Source organism: Drosophila elegans, unplaced genomic scaffold (assembly GCF_018152505.1).
Source record: "Drosophila elegans isolate 14027-0461.03 unplaced genomic scaffold, ASM1815250v1 contig_1, whole genome shotgun sequence".
Taxonomy (NCBI): Eukaryota; Metazoa; Arthropoda; class Insecta; order Diptera; family Drosophilidae; genus Drosophila; species Drosophila elegans.
Genome location: NW_024545461.1, coordinates 682,564 through 702,036, shown reverse-complemented (window position 1 = coordinate 702,036; position 19,473 = coordinate 682,564). Strand labels below are relative to the sequence as shown.

The following is a 19,473-nucleotide window of genomic DNA, read 5'->3' as shown; positions in this document are numbered from 1 at the left end:
AACATTATCTAGCTTAATGTCTTCAAAAGTTTCTTTTAAGTATTGCCGTACCTGTACTATTGCCCTATCTAATTTATTGACAACTTTAGAACTACTGGCCTCTAAGTGAACTTCGTCAGCTTTGTTTAAAACCCTATCATCATTTTCTCATAATGGTTCTTCTTGAAGTAGTCATGATCGACTACTCCAATTTGAACCAAAACCGAATGATTTTGAACACATTCGGACCTTAATTCCTCATACTGTTTCAAATATTCGAATGATAGACTAGGTAGCTCTTTAAGGGTATGAATTAGTTTTGTAATTTCTACTTGCCTTTTTATTAAGGCAATAGTTTCAGTGGACAACATGGTTTTGACTTTAGTTTTGTATATGTATATATATAAAAATAAATTGCTGTTCGTTAGTTTTGCTAAAACTCAAGAGCGTCTGAACGGATTTATCTTTTCTTAATATTAAAATGCTCGGAACTTATTAAAATAAATTTTAAGATTAACTTAGCTGGTGTCTTTGTTGTCGTCACTGCCGTTGTAGCCGTTGTAGTTGTTTTAGCTGATGCTGTTATTGCTGATGCGCTTCTTGTTGCGGTTGTTGTTGCTGATGGTCGTTGTTGCTGCTGCTGCCGTTGTCCTTGTCTCTGTTGCCGCTCCTGTTGTTGATCCTGCTGGCCTTCCTTCAGTTGTCGTCTCTTTGAGGGTTTTCGTTGTTGTTTTTAAAGATGATTTAAGGTTTTTTTTTTTTAAATCTTTTTATTTATTTATTTTTGAACAGTTAAGATTGGGTTTTTTTTTTAATATTTGTTTTTTGTCACTGATAGTTTAAATATATATGTACTTTTTTTTTTTACTTTTTCGATGTGTGGCCTCGAATACGCCTGATTTTAATTAATCACTTTTTTTTTTTTGTAAGGCCCCAAAACGCCTCAAAATAAAATTGTTCGAAGACAAATTATTATATATTTTTTTTAATTTAACTTGTCGGTTTCTCAACCACAATTTCACAAAAAATTTTTTATTTTTTTATTATTTTTGAAAATTGCTTTAAGCAATAAGGACTCTTATTTGTACTTTTGCTTTTAAATTTATACTCTGTTTCTTACCATAAAGGGGAAAACAAGAGTCAATTAAGGTGCTGGCTTTCCTCTAAGTCTCTTACCACTGGTGGGGGAAAACTGTAGAGTTGCTCGTAGGACCAAAATGTTAAGGATAGTAAATAAATACAACCTTTTTGTTTGAGTTCTGTATTGAAACTCATTCATTTTCATTTTATTTAAAACTTCTTGACAAGAAACTTATGTGAAAATCTTATTCTAATCTTAGCTATGGTCTACGCAGAGACCTAATCTTTTAGTCTGGGCGGGGGAGTTATTTATTTTGCCCCCCGCACAAGAACTCTCGGTATTAGATAGCTCAAGTGGCCTGCTGTTACAGATTACAAGTGCATTTGAAAAACAAAACCCTTGTCGGGTCCCAGATCGTAAATTATGGCTATTGATCGAATTACACAGTTCTACATGACATGTGCAGAGCTCATTAAAACTTAGACATAATATTTATCAGTGTTCGTCTGAACACCTGCTGAGCATTAAAAAGTTTCATAAGCTCATGAATATGACTTTTATCGTAAACTATATTCGTTGAAAGCATGTAAAAAGTTGAGGGAAGTGATTTGAAACCGTATAAGGCATATACATTCTTGGTATCATTAGCAGAGTCAATCTAGCCATGTCCATCTGTCTGTTCGTCTGCTTCAACGTCGAGATCTTGTAAACTATAAAAGGCAAAAGCTTGGAATTTAACTAAAAGATTCAAGTTATACCTATGCAGTGCAAGTTTATTTTAAAATGTGTCCAAGCCCACTCTAACGACAACAAATCCCAAAACTATGTTATGCCGCTCTGGAACATGGTAGAGGATAGTTATTGGGTAACATATGTATTTTATAGTATATGTTTAGCGAGACACCAAACATTTTCTAGTTTAAGCATCTAAGTTTGAAAAACTTGTCACGAGGGTGGGGTAGTGCACGCTGTTAGCTTGTAATTTTGGCTCTTCAGCTTGGCAGATGGCAACGATTGATTAAATATTTGAACGGAAAATTTAGGAGTTTGCTCCTTCTTTTCAAAATCATTAACCAATATTATTTTTCTTGCCTAGTAAAAAAGTTTTATTTTTTTCTTTGTATAGGATGAACTGACTAAAGAACAAACTGCTTGTAAGTAACTGAAATAAATTAAGCAATTGTTTAAGTTTGAAGAATTATTTTTCTTATAGTACTACGCAATGCATTTAATGCTTTTGATCCAGAAAAAAATGGTTACATCAATACGGCCATGGTTGGTACTATTCTAAGTATGCTGGGTCACCAACTTGACGATGCTACTCTTGCTGACATTATTGCTGAAGTCGATGAAGATGGATCAGGTCAAATTGAATTTGAAGAATTCACTACACTGGCCGCCCGATTTCTTGTGGAAGAAGACGCCGAAGCTATGATGGCTGAACTGAAAGAAGCTTTTCGCCTTTACGATAAAGAAGGAAATGGCTATATCACTACAGGAGTTCTTCGCGAAATTCTAAGAGAACTAGATGATAAATTAACTAATGACGATCTAGATATGATGATTGAGGAAATCGATTCAGATGGATCAGGAACAGTTGACTTTGATGGTATACAATCTCAAACATTTTGGTTTGTTTAAGATTTCTTAAGAATACTTTTTAAATTATAGAATTCATGGAAGTAATGACTGGTGGCGATGACTAAAAAACTTGTCCACGGAATACCTTCTCAAAATTATTCTTGAAAATGGAACAGCAACTTTTATCGAACACTGAACAATATTATGATTAAAGCTGTTATAAATAAGTGAACGCGCAGTAATTTTTACATTTAAATGAATTTATTCATCCTAAAAATACGTCCCTGTTATAATTTCTTTATTAAATGGAACCAACTTAGCAAATTTGTTTTTTTTTTTTTTTAATTTTACATTCATTTATTTATTTGTCGAATCTTCACCCTTAGGCAGTTTTAAAATTTTTAATCTATAAATTTAACTGATGCCCATTTACAGGTTAATTTGCTTTTAAGTTAACCGTCTGGTAAGTCATTTCTTCTTGGGCGGGCTTGTGTTCTGGTTTCGATGTACCAGTGCGTTGCTGTTATAGTTCTAGTTCATTTCCCGTTAGACATAAACATTTCCCACGCCTGTTATCAACAGTCCCCTTGTTATAAACATTTCATACGCCTTTACCGACGACAGCAGACATAAACAAGTGGTAAACTTTTAAACAAAGGGTCCAGCATGAGAACCCATTCATCAGCATAAAAGCTTTGACCAATCCGAATTTAATAAACAAAATGACAACCCACCCATACGGCCACCATTTCAACCAATCGAAATCTTCTGATCGAAGTCCACTTTCGCTGCTAGCGTCGCTGTCACGGATAAAAGCCATAGTTATAAGAATAATGCAATTGTAAAGACAGTTCATTTTTGGGAATTTAACTATAAAACTCTACTGTATATTAATATGTCGCAAAGTGAAAAATCTAATTGGCGCAGCCGGTAGGATACAAGTAATATCCTCCCGAGTGACTACCTAAAAAGGACTTCAAAAAATCACTTCATGAGAAATAAATTTATTTGTATCCGCAAAACGAACTTACATAAAATAATTGTGAAAATAAAACAACAACATTAGTCAAATCACGAATGAGGATTTCTAGTGTCTAAATTCAGCGATAATAATATAATAACTGATATATTTCGTGTAAACAAAAATTTTAAATTTAAAAAATTTATTAAAGTGTAAAAATGGAAATGCCATCAACATCAGCCACAGCCGCAAAAGCAACACCAAATTTACAGACGTGGCCATGAACCATTTTCTTCTGCAACTTAAGCAGATAAACAAATTTAATGGAGACTCTACTTGGCTCTCTTCATAAAGGAAGTTTACCATTATCCGACAACATCAGAAGCCCAACATCAAATTATACAAGCAGTCATCCGAAACCTTCTAATACGAGCCTTCTACGACTAGCCCGAACATTGTTGATGAGAAATATAACACAGGACTGGAAGGAAATAATTTACGTAAGATTTGTTGAATAATTAGAAGAACAAACAAGTAGAATATGTTGTAAACTCAGCTTAGATAACAATCCGTCAAAAACGGTTTTAGTTTCAAGAACTTTGAATGATACATTAGCTGAAGTGATTCGCGAAAAATTTGCCAGTACAAACATATATTACGTTGAGAAAATTTGATATATCAACTCCTCTTAAATTAAAACAAGCTGCCCAAGCTGTAGGATTGTTTGTAGATAAACCTTTAAATACCCGCTCGTATACATCTCAAAACTCTAATGATGACGACGAATATCCATATTTTAGATCAGCAAGAAAATTTTAACCCAAATCAGTTAGATAATGTCAATGTGAAAGAATCCAAAATAATAACTACCAAAATCGATATAACAACAATCAACAGAGACAGAACAAGTTCGACTCTAATAGGAACTGGGGTAATAATAGCAGTTATAACAATAATTTTTCTGGCAATTAATATTATCCTAAATCTTTTCAAAATAATCAAGTACAAAATACCCAGACTACTCAGAGTACTAATATTACCCAAAAACGTGCCCGAACCTCAGATTCAGGTCAACAACGTAGAACTGAGCACAATTGAAAATTTTCAGACAACAGCCTCGGAAGAAACACCACCGTAATAAAAATTAAAATTGATAACAAACTATGCCTCTGTCTTATTGATACAGGCTCAAGCAAAAAATTTAATAAACGAAAACTTTTTAAAATATCCAGCTAAAAATATTTTGACAAAAGTCCAAACGATAGGAGAATCAGTAACTTTAGAGAAATATATCGAACTTAGCATTCCAAAATTATTTTCATCTAAGCAAACATTTTTCTTAAAAAACTTTTCAAATCATTATGATATTCTTAAAGGAAGAAAAATTCTAAAAGAAACCTCAGCCAAAATTGATTTTATGAGAAACACTATTATTCTAAATAATTAGGAATTCCCAATGGTAAATATAACAGAGGAACCTAATCAAACCTTTTCAAGTATAACAAATGCTGACGAATATATTTATGCCATGCAAACTGACTTAACGAATAATTAGTGAAGAGACGATCACTTAAATAATGAAGAAAAAACTGAACTTCATTATTTAATGTCCAATTATTTTGATACTCAGTATCGCGAAGATGACAATTTGACTTTCACGAACGAAATCAAACTCGTAATATAAACAAAACACGATGAACCAAATTATAGGATACCATATAGTTATCCCTACATTGATGATAAATCAAGGTATTATCAGATAATCAAAATCTCCTTATTGTAGTCCTATTGTAATGGTACCAAAGAAAAAGGATGCATCGCGCATTCCCAAATTTTGTATGGCCATTGATTACAGAGGACTCAATGAAATAACTATAAATGATAAAATTCCCATTTCAAACATGGATGAAATATTAGATAAATTAGGTAAATGAAAATACTTTACAACATTAGAACTTTTTAAAGGATTCCATCAAATTGAAATGGCTCTTTACAAAAAACTGCATTTTCCACCAAGAAAGATCACTATGAGTATACTAGGATGCCATTTGGTCTAAAAAATGCCCTCGCGACATTCCAGCGTTGCATGAATAATATTTTATACGACATAATAGGAACCCATTGTTTTGTGTATTTGGACGATATTGTCATATTTTCAACCTCTTTGCAAGAGCATATCCAATCTCTTAAAAAAGTATTCGAACGTCTTCGCAGATTAAATCTTAAACTGCAAGTAGATAAATGTGAGTTTATGAAACGAGAAACTGAATTTTTAGAGTATCCAAATAAGATTCAAGCTATTCAAAATTTTAAAATTCCAAACTCTCCGAAACAAATTAAATCGTTTTTAGGCCTTTGCGGATTTTATCGCAAATTTATAAAAGACTTCGCAAAAATCGCAAAACCAATGACTCTTTGTTTAAAGAAAGGAGCCAAAATAAATGTTAAAGATCCCACTTATAACGAAGCATTTGAAAAATTAAAAACTCTTATAACAATTCTCACATATCCGCATTTCGAAAAAAAGTTTGATTTAACTACAGTTGCAAGCAATTATGCATTAGGTGCTGTTTTATCACAAGAAGGTAAACCTTTTTGTTTCGCCAGTAGAACTTTAAATGAACATGAGTTAAATTACGCAGTTATTGAAAGAATTGAGGAATTACTAGCTATAGTATGGGCAACTAAATATTTCCGCCCTTATCTTTTTGGAAGAAGTTTTAAAATATGCTCAGACCATAAACCGCTTGTTTGGTTACATAATATAAAAGAACCTAATGTGAAGTTACAACGTTGGAAAATAAAACTTAGAGAGTTTGATTATGAAATAAAATACATTAAAGGAAAAGAGAATCATGTAGCAGATGCTTTATCAAGAATTACAAAAAAGGAAACTAAAGATAAAAAAATTGAAAAAGTTTTTCAAAATGATGATGAATTAGAAACTACTGCAGCAACAGTGCATAGTGCACAAGAAGATAATGGCAATTGCATACAGATACACTGAACGACCTATTAACGTTTTTAATCACCAACTAATATTTGACAAAGGAAATAAAGACACTAACGAACTTACTCACTACTTTAACAAATTATTATTATTAATATCGGGGTGTCCAGTGTACCGCGACCTATAAGATCCATTGTACCCCCATTCAGAGCCTACAGCTCAGATATCAACCCACTTCCTCGAATAAAGTCGAGGAGTTTTAGTGGGTTGATTCTTCCTAGGAGCTCAGGTGTAAGAGTTCTGGTTCCTAAGATTTTACATCTTATGCTTGCTAACGCCGGACAGTCTGCAATGATGTGTCTAGAGGTTTCGTCCTCTATGTCGCAGAATCTGCAAGTTCCACTGCTGGTTATTCCCATCTTACCTAGGTGACTTTTCAGTCTACAGTGCCCGGTTAGTAATCCGGTAACGATCCTAAGTGAGTTTTTCCCCAGTTGAATAAGTTCCTTGAACCTCTTCTTGTTATAGTTATTTATTTGAGTTTTGGCTTGCCTTAGACCTGGGGTATTTCTCCAGTGTTCTTGTCTCATGGCGCCTTCCGCTTTCCTAAGGTATTCTTTTATAGTGTGCCTCCCTATGCCACAGTAGGGCTCTGGGCCTACCAGGGGCTGTTCGGCTCCTAGTTTTGCCATTTTATCGGCAAGTTCATTTCCGGATATGTCCTTATGTCCCGGAATCCATCTGAGGGCCAGCCTGTTTCGACTGCCCAGTATATTTAGCTTACTCTTCACCTCTAGGACTAGCTTCGAGGTGATTTTGTTGCTATGTAAAGCAGTAATTGCTGCTCGGCTGTCCGAAAGGATCGATATGTCCTTTTCCTTGTATCCACGCTGTATGTTGAGCTCTGCACAACGTCCAATGGCACATACCTCAGCCTGGAATATGCTGGTGTATTGGCCAAGGGATTCGTGGTATTTTATGCGAGGCCCTACCACTCCAAGGCCCGTGCCTTGTTGTGTCAGGGATCCATCTGTGTACCATGCAATGGTGTGTTTAGCCATCGGATGCACTTCAGACAGTGTGGTCCAATCTTTCTTATTGCCTAGGTGTGCTGTGAAGTTCTGCTCGAAGATTAGTTCGGCTGTCATTTCATCCCTAGTATTAGGGGCACCTCACCTAACAAATTAGTCGCATCCCTGTTATTTAGAATGCAACCACTACCTGTGCCCTCAGTGCTTATTCTCAGGAGTGTAGCTTTGCGTTGGATATCAATCACATAGTGGAGTGGTGTTAGCTCCATCAAAACTTCTAAGGCAGCTGTAGGACAGGTTCTCATTGCCCCTGTCATGCATACGCAGGCAAGTCTTTGTAGTTTTCCTAGCTGGTTTTGCATGCTGATGAGCTTAGCTCGTTTGCCCCATGCAAGTGCTCCGTAAGTGAGGATTGGTCTCACGATCATTAAGTATAGCCATCGTATTATCTGAGGCCTGGTTCCCCAGGATTTCCCAGCAATTTTCCGACAGGTATAGAGTGCTCTGTAACACTTTTCCAATGTCTTTTGGACATGGGAAGCGAAAGTCAGTTTGCTATCTAACGTGATTCCTAGATATTTAACCTCTCGGCTAGTTTCTATAGGAGTTCCTAGCAGTGAGATTTGTCTCATTCTCTGTAGTTTGTACTTCCTTGTGAAAGGAACGATGACTGTCTTAGCAGGATTTAAGTTGAGTCCAACCTCCCTGCACCAGTCTAGCGTTGTCCTTAGTCCGAGTTGGACGATGTCGCAGAGTGTCGCTTCAAATTTGCCTCTGGCGATTATCACGATGTCATCGGCGTATCCTTGACATTGAATTCCTTTTCCAGCAAGTTTGCTGAGAAGGTCATCTACTAGCAGGCTCCATAGCAGAGGGGACAGTACTCCTCCTTGCGGGCAGCCTTTGCTGGTAGCGATTGTTACTCTTTCCGAACCCAGTGTACATGTTGCTTGCCTGGATTCAAGTAGGTTGCCAATCCATTTGCTCGTAGTAGTGTCTATGTTCCTTCTGGACAGGGCAGCTCGAACTGCATCATGTGATGTGTTGTCGAAGGCTCCCTCTATGTCTAGAAAGGCACAGATAGCTATTTCTTTGCTGTCTATTGCCCCTTCTAGGGTGCGACATAGTTGATAAAGTGCAGTGTCTGTTGAACGGCCTGCTCTATATGCATGCTGTGTGTTTTGCAGCGGACAGTCTCTGAGAGCTGTTCTTCTGATGTTGTAGTCTACCAGTTTTTCCCGCGTTTTAAGACAAAACGAAGTTAAGCTGATAGGTCTGAAGGACTTTGGGCTGGTGATGTCTTTCTTCCCGATCTTGGGGATGAAGACCACCCTAGCGCTGCACCATGCACTTGGGATATACCCAAGGGCTAGGCTGCTCACCAATAGTCTTCTTAGGCGGGTTAGGAGTAGTTCCTGCCCCTGCTGTAAGAAAGCTGGAGAGATCATGTCTAATCCCGGTGATTTAAATGGTTGGAAGGTTCCAATAGCCCATTTGAGTTTCTCGGGCGTAACTATAGATTTGGCTGTTGCCCAGTCACTGGCTACTGTCCTAGGGGTTCTATGTTGATCACGCCTTGCGTTTCCCATAGTGGGAGTATTCCCCGGGAAATGCGTGTCAAATAGCAATTCTAATTTCTCCCGATCCGTGGAGGTGAAGGTGTTATTCCCTTTCCTCAGGGCTAAATTACTATCCGCTGCACTTTTAGCCATTGCTTTTTGCAGTCTCGCGCCCTCGTTGACGTTACTTATTGCTTCACAGAAGTTCCTATAGTTTTTCCGTTTGGCCTTCCTGATCTCTTTGTTGTAAAGCGTCAGGCTTTGCCTGTATAGTTCCCAGTTTCTATCAGTTTTTGGTTTGTTGAAAAGCTTCCGAGTGGTTACTCGTAGTCGTTCAAGACTAGCATTCCACCATGGTGCGTCTGTTTCCCGCCTCTGTCTACCTAGAGGACAACTGTCTTCAAAGGCATTTACTATCTTGTGACCCAGGTTGTCTACCGCTCTGTCTAATTCCAAGGGATGTCTAGGGTATCCTGACGGTTCGTTGGAAAGATTGAGCTCTAGAGTTGACCTGAATTTGTCCCAGTTTGTTTTTCTGGGGTTTCTTTTAGGGTTACATCTTTTTGTTTTGAAGGCTACTTCAAACAAAATTGTCCTGTGGTCTAACATTGATTCTTCTGGTGACACATGCCAGTTCTTAATGTGGGGTTTAAAAGAATTGGTTACTAGAGTTATGTCTAGCACCTCTTCTCGTACACTAGTAACAAATGTCGGCCTGGCGCCGACATTACAGATCTCTAGGTTATTGTTTAAAATAAATTCTAGTAATTGCTCACCTCTGTTGTTGACATCCGTGCTACCCCAGATCACGTGATGTGCGTTGGCATCACATCCTATGATGAGGGGGATCTTGTTCGTCCGGCAGTGGTCTACTAGCCCGGGTATTCCTGGCGGTGGACAGGCCTCCTCCCCGGCAAAGTAGGCGGAGGCCACTGCTAGTTTCGGTGCAGCTTCTGTGCCGTTGATGGTTACAGCGACGCAGTCTCTGCTCATGAACTCTGAAAAGATACTATAGTTGATATCTTTCCTTATAACGATGCATGATCTGGGAGGTGATCCTCCTGGATCGCATATTACCTTAGTGTCCTTCGTGTACAGGCCTTTTATGCCATGGTGCCACCATGGCTCCTGTACAAGGGCTAGCCCGAGGTGTTGGGAGGTGAACATCCTCGCCAAGACAGCAGATGCTGCTTTGGCCCGATGGATGTTTACCTGGGCTAGCCGAGTGCTGCTTGTTGCAGCCATCACTCCGAGGTTTGATGCTCCGTGAGGTCTGGTGAAGAGAGAGAGCAAGTCTCTCCACCACCGGCTATCACGGTAACCTCGGCTTCTTCGCAGCTTTCGTCCAGGAGGAGCTCCTGGGCCAGCTCTTGGGATGACATAGGGTGACCATCCCCTTGGTCGTCCCCAATGTCCATGCTGGTGATGGATTGTTCATCCTGTTCACCACGCTGTGACTTCGGCTCCACAGCCTTGCATGTGCCGTCATTGGGCGTCTCTTCCGGAGCTCTCTTGGTCTTTTTCAGACCGCTCACGGTGACGTGGCCAAACCGGAAGTTGAGTTTGTGGTCACGCTCCACTATCTCATCCCTTCCGGTCTGGTCCATCCCTACGACCAGGAGTGCACCAGCTCCGTCGTACTTCCTGGAGATGACCTTCCAGGCGTCCGTCTCGACCCGGTTTTGGAAACCAATGAAGGCCAATATTTCCTCATTGGTCCGGTCGGAGCTCCTCGGGCAGAACAACGTGGCGTTGTATGCTGCCGGGATGTCTGCTCCCGTGCGGGTCTCTAGGGGTACTCCCTTCCACGTCCGCAGCTGAGGTACGGCAATCTTGAGCCACTCAGCTGAGCCTTCATCCAGGCAATCGATAATCAGGTAACCCACCCTGAAGTGGATTCCCCTGAACACGACGGGACCGCTCCACGCTGACGTGAGCATCTCGTCCATGACCGACTCCCTGAAGCCCGGATAGTTCCTCTGCGGTCAGGCTGGCCGCCGGGAAACCTTCCGGGAGTATAGCCACCCTGATGAGGGTGGCTTTCTTGGCAGCCTCCGCGTAAGTCGGACGGGGTCCGATGACCGGCGGTGCCGAGCTAGAGGGTCTTCCTCCAGCGGTTGTCGGCTTCTGGTTTTGATGGGGCTGGGAAGGTATCTTCCTGGCCCGCACTTTTGCCTTTTCTGCCGCTGCTGCTGATGTGCTAGGCCCCTCTTGCTCAGGGACCCGTGAGGACGTCTCACTAGCCCCCGGGCCGTGCCTAGACCTTTTGGGGGTGTCCGTCGGTGGTGTGCGGCTGGTGTTCAGCCGTTTACCAACCGGTGCTGTCCCCAATGCCGGCTGCTCCCTCGGCTCCTTTGCCTTCTTCAAGGCCTCCTCTGGTGTCATGCCCTGCATGAGGTACCTCAGGTACCACTTTACCTTTGACCCTGGCAGGCCACGCCTGTTGGGGTCGTCCAGTCCTCCGGGCTGTCCCAGGGCTGGAAGAGCGTCCTGCTTCTTCAGCTGCCTGATAGAGGTTGGCCTATCAGATGCGAGAGGTGGGCGTGCTGGCAGGGTAGCTCCTGCTGGCACCCCACGCTCCCTGGCTGGGAATGTCTGGGCTGCTGGTGTAGTCCTAGGCGGGTGCGCTGCCGCCTGGGGTCTGTCGCCTTCGAGGGATCTTTCCTCAAAGTGTCTTGCGACACCGGTTGCAGGGATATCCTGCGGGATTTTTATTGCTTTACTTCTTTTCATGTGGTCCCACGAGCTGCGGAGAAGTATGTGGTCCGCCCGGGCAGAGATCCGCTGTACCCGGGTAAGGCGTACTTAGGACAGGCGGTCGCCACTTGCCTGAACCCTTCGTTTGCGACTGGGCTATTTGTTAACTCGGGCCCCCAGCCAGGCTGACTATCGGCACGGGTCGAATGACACCTTAGTCCGGCACCGAGGTGAGATGTGGGGGGATAGGATGGAGGTGGGTAGTCGTGAGGGAGGGGGTGTGTAAGGCTACGGTGTTAAGACGGCCAAACAAGCGTCTTGTCGGTATACCTCCATCGGTATACCCGCTGTTTGTCCGGGGTTGCTTATTTGCTTACGCTTATTCGCAACTAACCTTCCCAGAAGGTCGTTCGCTATCCGCAACCTGCGACCCGCCTGGTGGCCCCAGCTAAGCCTCCCTTCGAACCATCCCACTAGTTCTTGAGGACCAAGTACTTTAACAAAACTATTAACAAAATAATTTATAGTGACATGACTGACCGTTTAGCAAAAGATATAATTATTAAATTTATATTGTTATGTTCATTAATAATGACTAAGACTTTGTTATCTTTCAACGAGCTTATATGGATTTAATTAAACCAAACACTGGCACAAAATTAATGAAAACTTCAGTAATACTTCCCAATGTCCACATATGCAGACTTCCACGAAAAAATATTAGAAATACATGAAAAGACGATACACCAAGGCATTAAAAAGACGTATTTTAAAACTAAATATTATTTCCCAGACGCACAAAAACTTATTCAAAACATTATAAATAAATGCGAGGTTTTTAGTTTATGCAAACCAGAGCACAAAAAAGTTGCACTCCCTTTTAAAAAGACTCCTGAAACTCAAAATATTCGTAATAAATATGTTATTGACTATTATTTTATTGACCAACGTAAATTTTTGTCATGTATTGAAATGCATTCAAAATTCATTTCTATTATAGAAACAAAAACCACAGACTGGATTGAAAGTAAAAAAGCATTACTCAAAATTTTTAGTATGATAGGTAAACCGAAAACTATTAAAATGGATCAAGATCCCGTCCTAGCATCCAAATCTTTACAAAACTGGCTACAGAAAGAAAATATCAATATTGAAATCACTAGTAGTAAAAATGGTATAGCTGACATAGAAAGTGTTCATAAAACAATTAACGAAAAACTTAGAATCATAAATACACTCTCAGATGCTGAAGACAAATTAATGAATATAGAAAATGCAACGTATGTTTACAATCACGAAATAACCCATGATGCCACTGGTAAAACCCCTGCTGAAATCTTTCTTTATGGTATGGAAGCGAGTAAAAATATGCAAAAACAAAAAGTACATAAAATAGATGAAATTAATAAAAATCGCGAGGAACATGAAGTGAATCTTAGATATACCAAAGTTGAAAAAGAAATGAAACGTAAAGCGAAATAAGTAAACCCATTCAAAAAGACAGGAGCATTAGAACAGAAAGACGAAAAGCATTGGCAAGAAACTAATAGGGGTCATAAAGTAATAAAGCACATAAGTACATTTAAAAAAGCAAAAGCGCAAAATCTCTCTAATCATTCCAGGGAATCTGACAATACTGACTCTGATCTTGAAAATGATCATGATAATGACGTAGACGAATGCATTATCGACAACAGCTCAACAAATTAGTATTACACCTATCACTTCACATAACGGTTATTTACTTCTGAGTACAGGGATTGGAAAAATACATTTAAGTTACGAACATCATATGTTACAGATTAATCAAACAAAAATCTTAGAAACGTACCAGGATTTTATGAAATACGAAAACTAGTTTAATTACGTACCAGATATTGCTTAAGCACTAAAACAACTAAAATATGAAATCAAGGGAATTATTTCCACACAAAGACAAAAACGAGGATTAATTAATATTGTAGGAACTGCTTATAAATACTTATTTGGAACATTAACAGAAGACGATAAAAAAGAGCTAGAAGATATATTAGAAAATTTACAAGATCAAGTAATCGAAAATAAAGATTTTAATGAAATAGTTACAGTAATAAATAAACAATCCGAAGACATAAAAAGACTTGTGAAAGATGAAGGGGAAATGGATGCATTACACATTTTTAGATATTCATTAAACATTTTCCTTGAGTATTTTGAAGATTTACAAATGGGATTACAATTAACAAGAATAGGAATATTCAATCCTAAAATATTGAAACATGAAAAGTTGGATATTATAGACGAAGAAAAACTTTTATCAATCAAAACTTCAGCTTGGATAAGTAGCCAAACTAAAGACACTTTTATTTAAGTTCATATACCAACTTCATTTAAGGAAACCCAAAAATATAGAATTATAAAATACCCAGATAATATAGGCCAACAAATTGACATAAATGATAACTTTGAATATTTTGTAACTTATAAAAACACTGTTTTTTATTTAGAAAATACACCAAGTTTAGACCAAAAATTTATAATCACTGATCAAAATATCTCTCAAATTCTTACTAATCAACTAGCGAATTGTCAACACACGTTTGTATCAGAAAATGAATCTATAAAAAATATTAAACCTAACATCATTATAACTTATAATTTATGCAAAACACAAATTAAACAAGATTGTAAAAAAAATCAACAAAACGATACAGGGAAATAACATAATACAATGAAGTCAATGCACTTTAGAAATAAGAAACATAAAATTTACTACTTCATAGATTATAAACGAATATAAAATTATATTAACTAGCACGAATGTAACATTAGATGAACCAATTCCATTGTTAACAAGAAAGAAAGCAAACTTCGGCAAGCCGAAGTTCATATACCCTTGCAGCTATCGCAAGAATTAAATATTTTTGAAAACATTAAAATTATGATTTACTTGCGTATATGTTTAAAAACATTGAAGCTATGACGATTTGCAGCATAATTATTTGATTGTTCTTTTATATATTTTTATTATTTGTATGGGAGCTATATGATATAGTCGTCTGATTTTGATGAAATTTAAACCATAATTCTGAAATATTTAACCATTGCTATATGTCGAAGAACTAAAAAAAAAATTAAAAAACAGCAAAGTTATAATTTTTTTCAATTATTTTTCCGATTGTTCCTATGGGAGCTATATGCTATAGTCGTCCGATTTTGATGAAATTTAAACCATAGTTCTGAATTATTTAACCATTGCTATATGTCGAAGAACTAAACAAAAAATTAAAAAACAGCAAAGTTATATTTTTTTTTCAATTATTTTTCCGATTGTTCCTATGGGAGCTATATGCTATAGTCGTCCGATTTTGATGAAATTTTAACCATAATTCTGAAATATTCAACCATTGCTTTATGTCGAAGAACAAAACAAAAAATTAAAAAACAGCAAAGTTATAATTTTTTTTCAATTATTTTTCCGATTGTTCCTCTGGGAGCTATATGCTATAGTCGTCCGATTTTGATGAAATTTAAACCATAGTTCTGAATTATTTAACCATTGCTATATGTCGAAGAACTAAACAAAAAATTAAAAAACAGCAAAGTTATAATTTTTTTTTAATCATTTTTCCGATAGTTCCTATGGGAGCTATATGCTATAGTCGTCCGATCCGGCTCGCTCCGACTTATATACTACCTGCAATAGAAAGACAACTTTTGGGAAAGTTTCATGCAGATAGCTTTCAAACTGAGAGACTAGTTTGCATATAAACGGACGGACAGACGGACAGACGGACGGACAGACGGACATGGCTAGATCGACTCTACTAGTGATGCTGATCAAGAATATATATACTTTATAGGGTCGGAAACGTCTCCTTCACTGTGTTGCAAACTTCTGACTGAAATTATAATACCCTCTGCAAGGGTATAAAAATTAAGAAATCAATTAGTTATCAAGAAAAGCAAGAAACAGTTTACAAGTGGATTGTATTCACAACTTTAATACTTATAGTTTTAACCATCACTACTTACATCATATTTACCTACAGGCGCCTAGCCAACAAAAAAGAAATTTTTGTTAGATTCAACAAGGATGTTGAATGGGGGCGAGTGACGTATTACCAAATACTCCAGACATCAAGCCTATCACCCAGCCTGTAAGTCCCGAGATACCCATTACTTAATTTGTCAAACATAACACCCAGCCTGTATATCCCGAGATACCCATTACTTCATTTGTCAAACATAACATTTCAGAGCCTACTATAGGAGTTATTCAAATTAATCAGACATAAACATTTCCCGTTAGACATAAACATTTCCCACGCCTGTTATCAACAGACCCCTTGTTATAAACATTTCATACGCCTTTACCGATGACAGTAGGCATAAGCAAGTGGTAAACTTTTAAGCAAAGGGTCCAGCATGAGAACCCATTCATAAGCATAAAAGCTTTGACCAATCCAAATTTAATAAACAAAATGACAACCCACCCATACGGCCACCATTTCAACCAATCGAAATCTTCTGATCGAAGTCCACTTTCGCTGCTAGCGTCGCTGTCACCGATAAAAGCCATAGTTATAAGAATAATGCAATTGTAAGGACAGTTCAATTTTGGGAATTAACTATAAAGACATTACCAATAAAATCCCACTGTATATTTAAATAAAAATCGCCTTTTTTAATATATCGCAAAGTGAAAAATCTAATTTGCAACAGTAATCTACTAAAGTAAGAAGGTAACCTTACGCTAGTTGAAAGCACGAAGACGAAAAGAAGAAATTTTGTTTGTACCGACTCAATACGATCAATGTGTACTTGATATTGGGGACAACAAACGGGAGCGCAATTTTCTTAATTAGGACGAACAAGGTAGTATATAATAGCTTAGTTGTATAAGTTGTATAATAAGTCCAAGAACACTCGTAGTCTTGTTAACAGTAGACTTTATGTGGCAGTCGAATTTTAATTTTCCGTCAAGAAGAACTCCTAAATCGTTGACCGAATATATTCGGTCCAGTGGTATATTATGAAGAAAATAGCTTATAAATGACGCGTACCCCTATAAAATGTCATTACGTTAAATTTTAAGGCAATTCAGATTTAAGAGGTTAGATTTAAAGCAAACAATATCAGACTGTTAACCGAAACCAGATTGCAAATTATTATAGGACAAAAAAGTTTAACACAATCGGCATACATTAATACTCGAGAATGCGATATGACAGCAGAAAGATCATAGATGAATAAAGTAAACAGCAATGGTCCCAAATGACTACCCTGGGGCACTAAAGATGTTGTATCACAGCAGTCTGTATTTCATTATTGAATGCTATAACTATAATAGATTTCAATTCAAGTAGGCTTGCCGGTAATAGCTGCAGTAGAGAGACAAAACGAAAGATCTGTAGCCGGGGGGTTTCTAGTGTTGTCCATGCAGTTCGACAGATGCGCCACCTAAACTTCGATTGTTTTGTAGAAGGAATACTTAGTTTGAAGTTTTTTGGCTGAGTATCGGGTATCTCCATTGTTTTATTTTAAAATGATATCATAGCTGGTTAATAAGTTACTATTAACTTTATTGGTAACAAAGCTTCTATTAAGTAAATACTTTGTTAAATTCGCTTCGGTTATAAGTAATGCTATATTGGAAAGATCGAAGGATTCGGTTGACTACAAAAAACACACAATCTCGTTGGTAGTAGAAAAATCAATTATTTCTATATCTGCTATCAAATCAAAGTTGTGACATTATCTGAGTAGATTTCTCGCTGCGTTCCTCTCCAATCGGCAAAATTGAGAACAATCACCACACATAAAGATGTATCCAAAGAGTGTGCGAGTGTGCAACGTTGGCAGGATCTGCGAATGCTTTTGTACGGTTCCGTGGTGATGCCATCCGACTACTAAGCGCGTTATGTGGTCTCCGTATGCCAGGACGATTAGTTTTTGGCTTTTAAGATTATCCGCGCGACCCTCGAACTCGCAATAGCTTTTGGTCATCTAGAAAGAAGTTCAAACATATCCATCGATTTGTGATGAATTTATCTACCCCGATCCTAACTTTGGATCTTCGAGTTAAACTTATAATAATAATAATAACAAGTTGAGGGAAACGATTTGAAACCGTATAAGGCATATACATTCTTGGTAGTGATCATAAGCAGAGTTAATCTAGCCATGTTCATCTGTCTGTTCGTCTGCTTCAACGTCGAGATCTTTTAAACTATAAAAGGCAGAAGCTTGGAATTTAACTAACAGATTCAAGTTATACCTATGCAGTGCAAGTTTATTTTAAAATGTGTCCACGCCCACTCTAACGACAACAAATCCCAAAACTATGTTATGCCGCTCTGGGACATGGTAGAGGATAGTTATTGGGTAACATATGTATTTTATAGTATATGTTTAGCGAGACACCAAACATTTTCTAGTTTAAGCATCTAAGTTTGAAAAACTTGTGACGAGGGTGGGGTAGTGCACGCTGTTAGCTTGTAATTTTGGCTCTTCAGCTTGGCAGATGGCAACGATTGATAAAATATTTCAACGGAAAATTTAGGAGTTTGCTTCTTCTTATCAAAATCATTAACCAATATTATTTTTCTTGCCTAGTAAAACAGTTTTATTTTTTTGTTTGTATAGGATGAACTGACTAAAGAACAAACTGCTTGTAAGTAACTGAAATAAATTAAGCAATTGTTTAAGTTTGAAGAATTATTTTTCTTATAGTACTACGCAATGCATTTAATGCTTTTGATCCAGAAAAAATGGTTACATCAATACGGGCATGTTTGGTACTATTCTAAGTATGCTGGGTCACAAACTTGACGATGCTACTCTTGCTGACATTATTGCTGAAGTCGATGAGGATAAATCAGGTGAAATTGTATTTGAAGAATTCGCTACACTGGCCGCCCGATTTCTTATGGAAGAGGACGTCGAAGCTATGATGGATGAACTGAAAGAAGCTTTTCGCCTTTACGATAAAGAAGGAAATGGCTATATCACTACAGGAGTTCTAAGGAAATTCTAAGAGAACTAGATGATAAATTAACTAATGACGATCTAGATATGATGATTGAGGAAATCGATTCAGATGGATCAGGAACAGTTGACTTTGATGGTATACAATTTCAAACATTTTGGTTTGTTTAAAATTTCTTAAGAATACTTTTTAAATTATAGAATTCATGGAAGTAATGACTGGTGGCGATGACTATAAAACTTGTCCACGGAATACCTTCTCAAAATTATTCTTGAAAATGGAACAGCAACTTTTATCGAACACTGAACAATATTATGGTTAAAGCTGTTATAAAATAAGTGAACGCGCAGTAATTTTTACATTTAAATCAATTTATTCATCCTAAAAAACGTCCCTGTTATAATTTTTTTATTAAATGAAACCAACTTATTAAATTTGTTTTTTTTTTCTTTTAATTTTACATTCATTTATTTATTTGTCGAATCTTCAACCTTAGGCAGTCTTAAAATTTTTAATCTATAAATTTAACTTAAGCCCATTTACAGGGTCATTTGCTTTTAAGTTAACCGTCTGGTAAGTCATTTCTTCTTGGGCGGGCTTGGGTTCTGGTTTCGATGTACCAGTGCGTTGCTGTTTTAGTTCTAAGCACTTTTTACTGTGCTTT

At 37.7% G+C, this 19,473-nt stretch overlaps 2 protein-coding genes across 5 annotated transcripts in view; both read left to right on the top strand.

The window, feature by feature from the left end:
- The window catches only part of LOC121467564 (troponin C), an 81,829-nt gene extending 78,864 nt beyond the window's left edge, over positions 1-2,965 (top strand). For all 4 annotated transcript variants that reach the window (XM_041709328.1, XM_041709536.1, XM_041709425.1 and 1 more), the window contains 3 exons: positions 2,187-2,214; positions 2,274-2,669; positions 2,732-2,965. In XM_041709328.1, the coding sequence (XP_041565262.1) occupies positions 2,187-2,214; positions 2,274-2,669; positions 2,732-2,766 (459 nt within the window). In that variant the 3' untranslated portion in view covers positions 2,767-2,965. The remainder of the gene's footprint in view (positions 1-2,186; positions 2,215-2,273; positions 2,670-2,731) is intronic.
- A 493-nt stretch (positions 2,966-3,458) lies between these two features.
- On the top strand, positions 3,459-19,199 carry LOC108146773 (troponin C). The gene is given in 6 exon segments (XM_041707091.1): positions 3,459-4,102; positions 18,467-18,494; positions 18,554-18,580; positions 18,583-18,840; positions 18,843-18,947; positions 19,010-19,199. Coding segments are annotated over 6 exon segments (717 nt in total). The 5' UTR covers positions 3,459-3,925; the 3' UTR covers positions 19,132-19,199.
- The last annotated feature ends 274 nt before the right edge of the window (positions 19,200-19,473 follow it).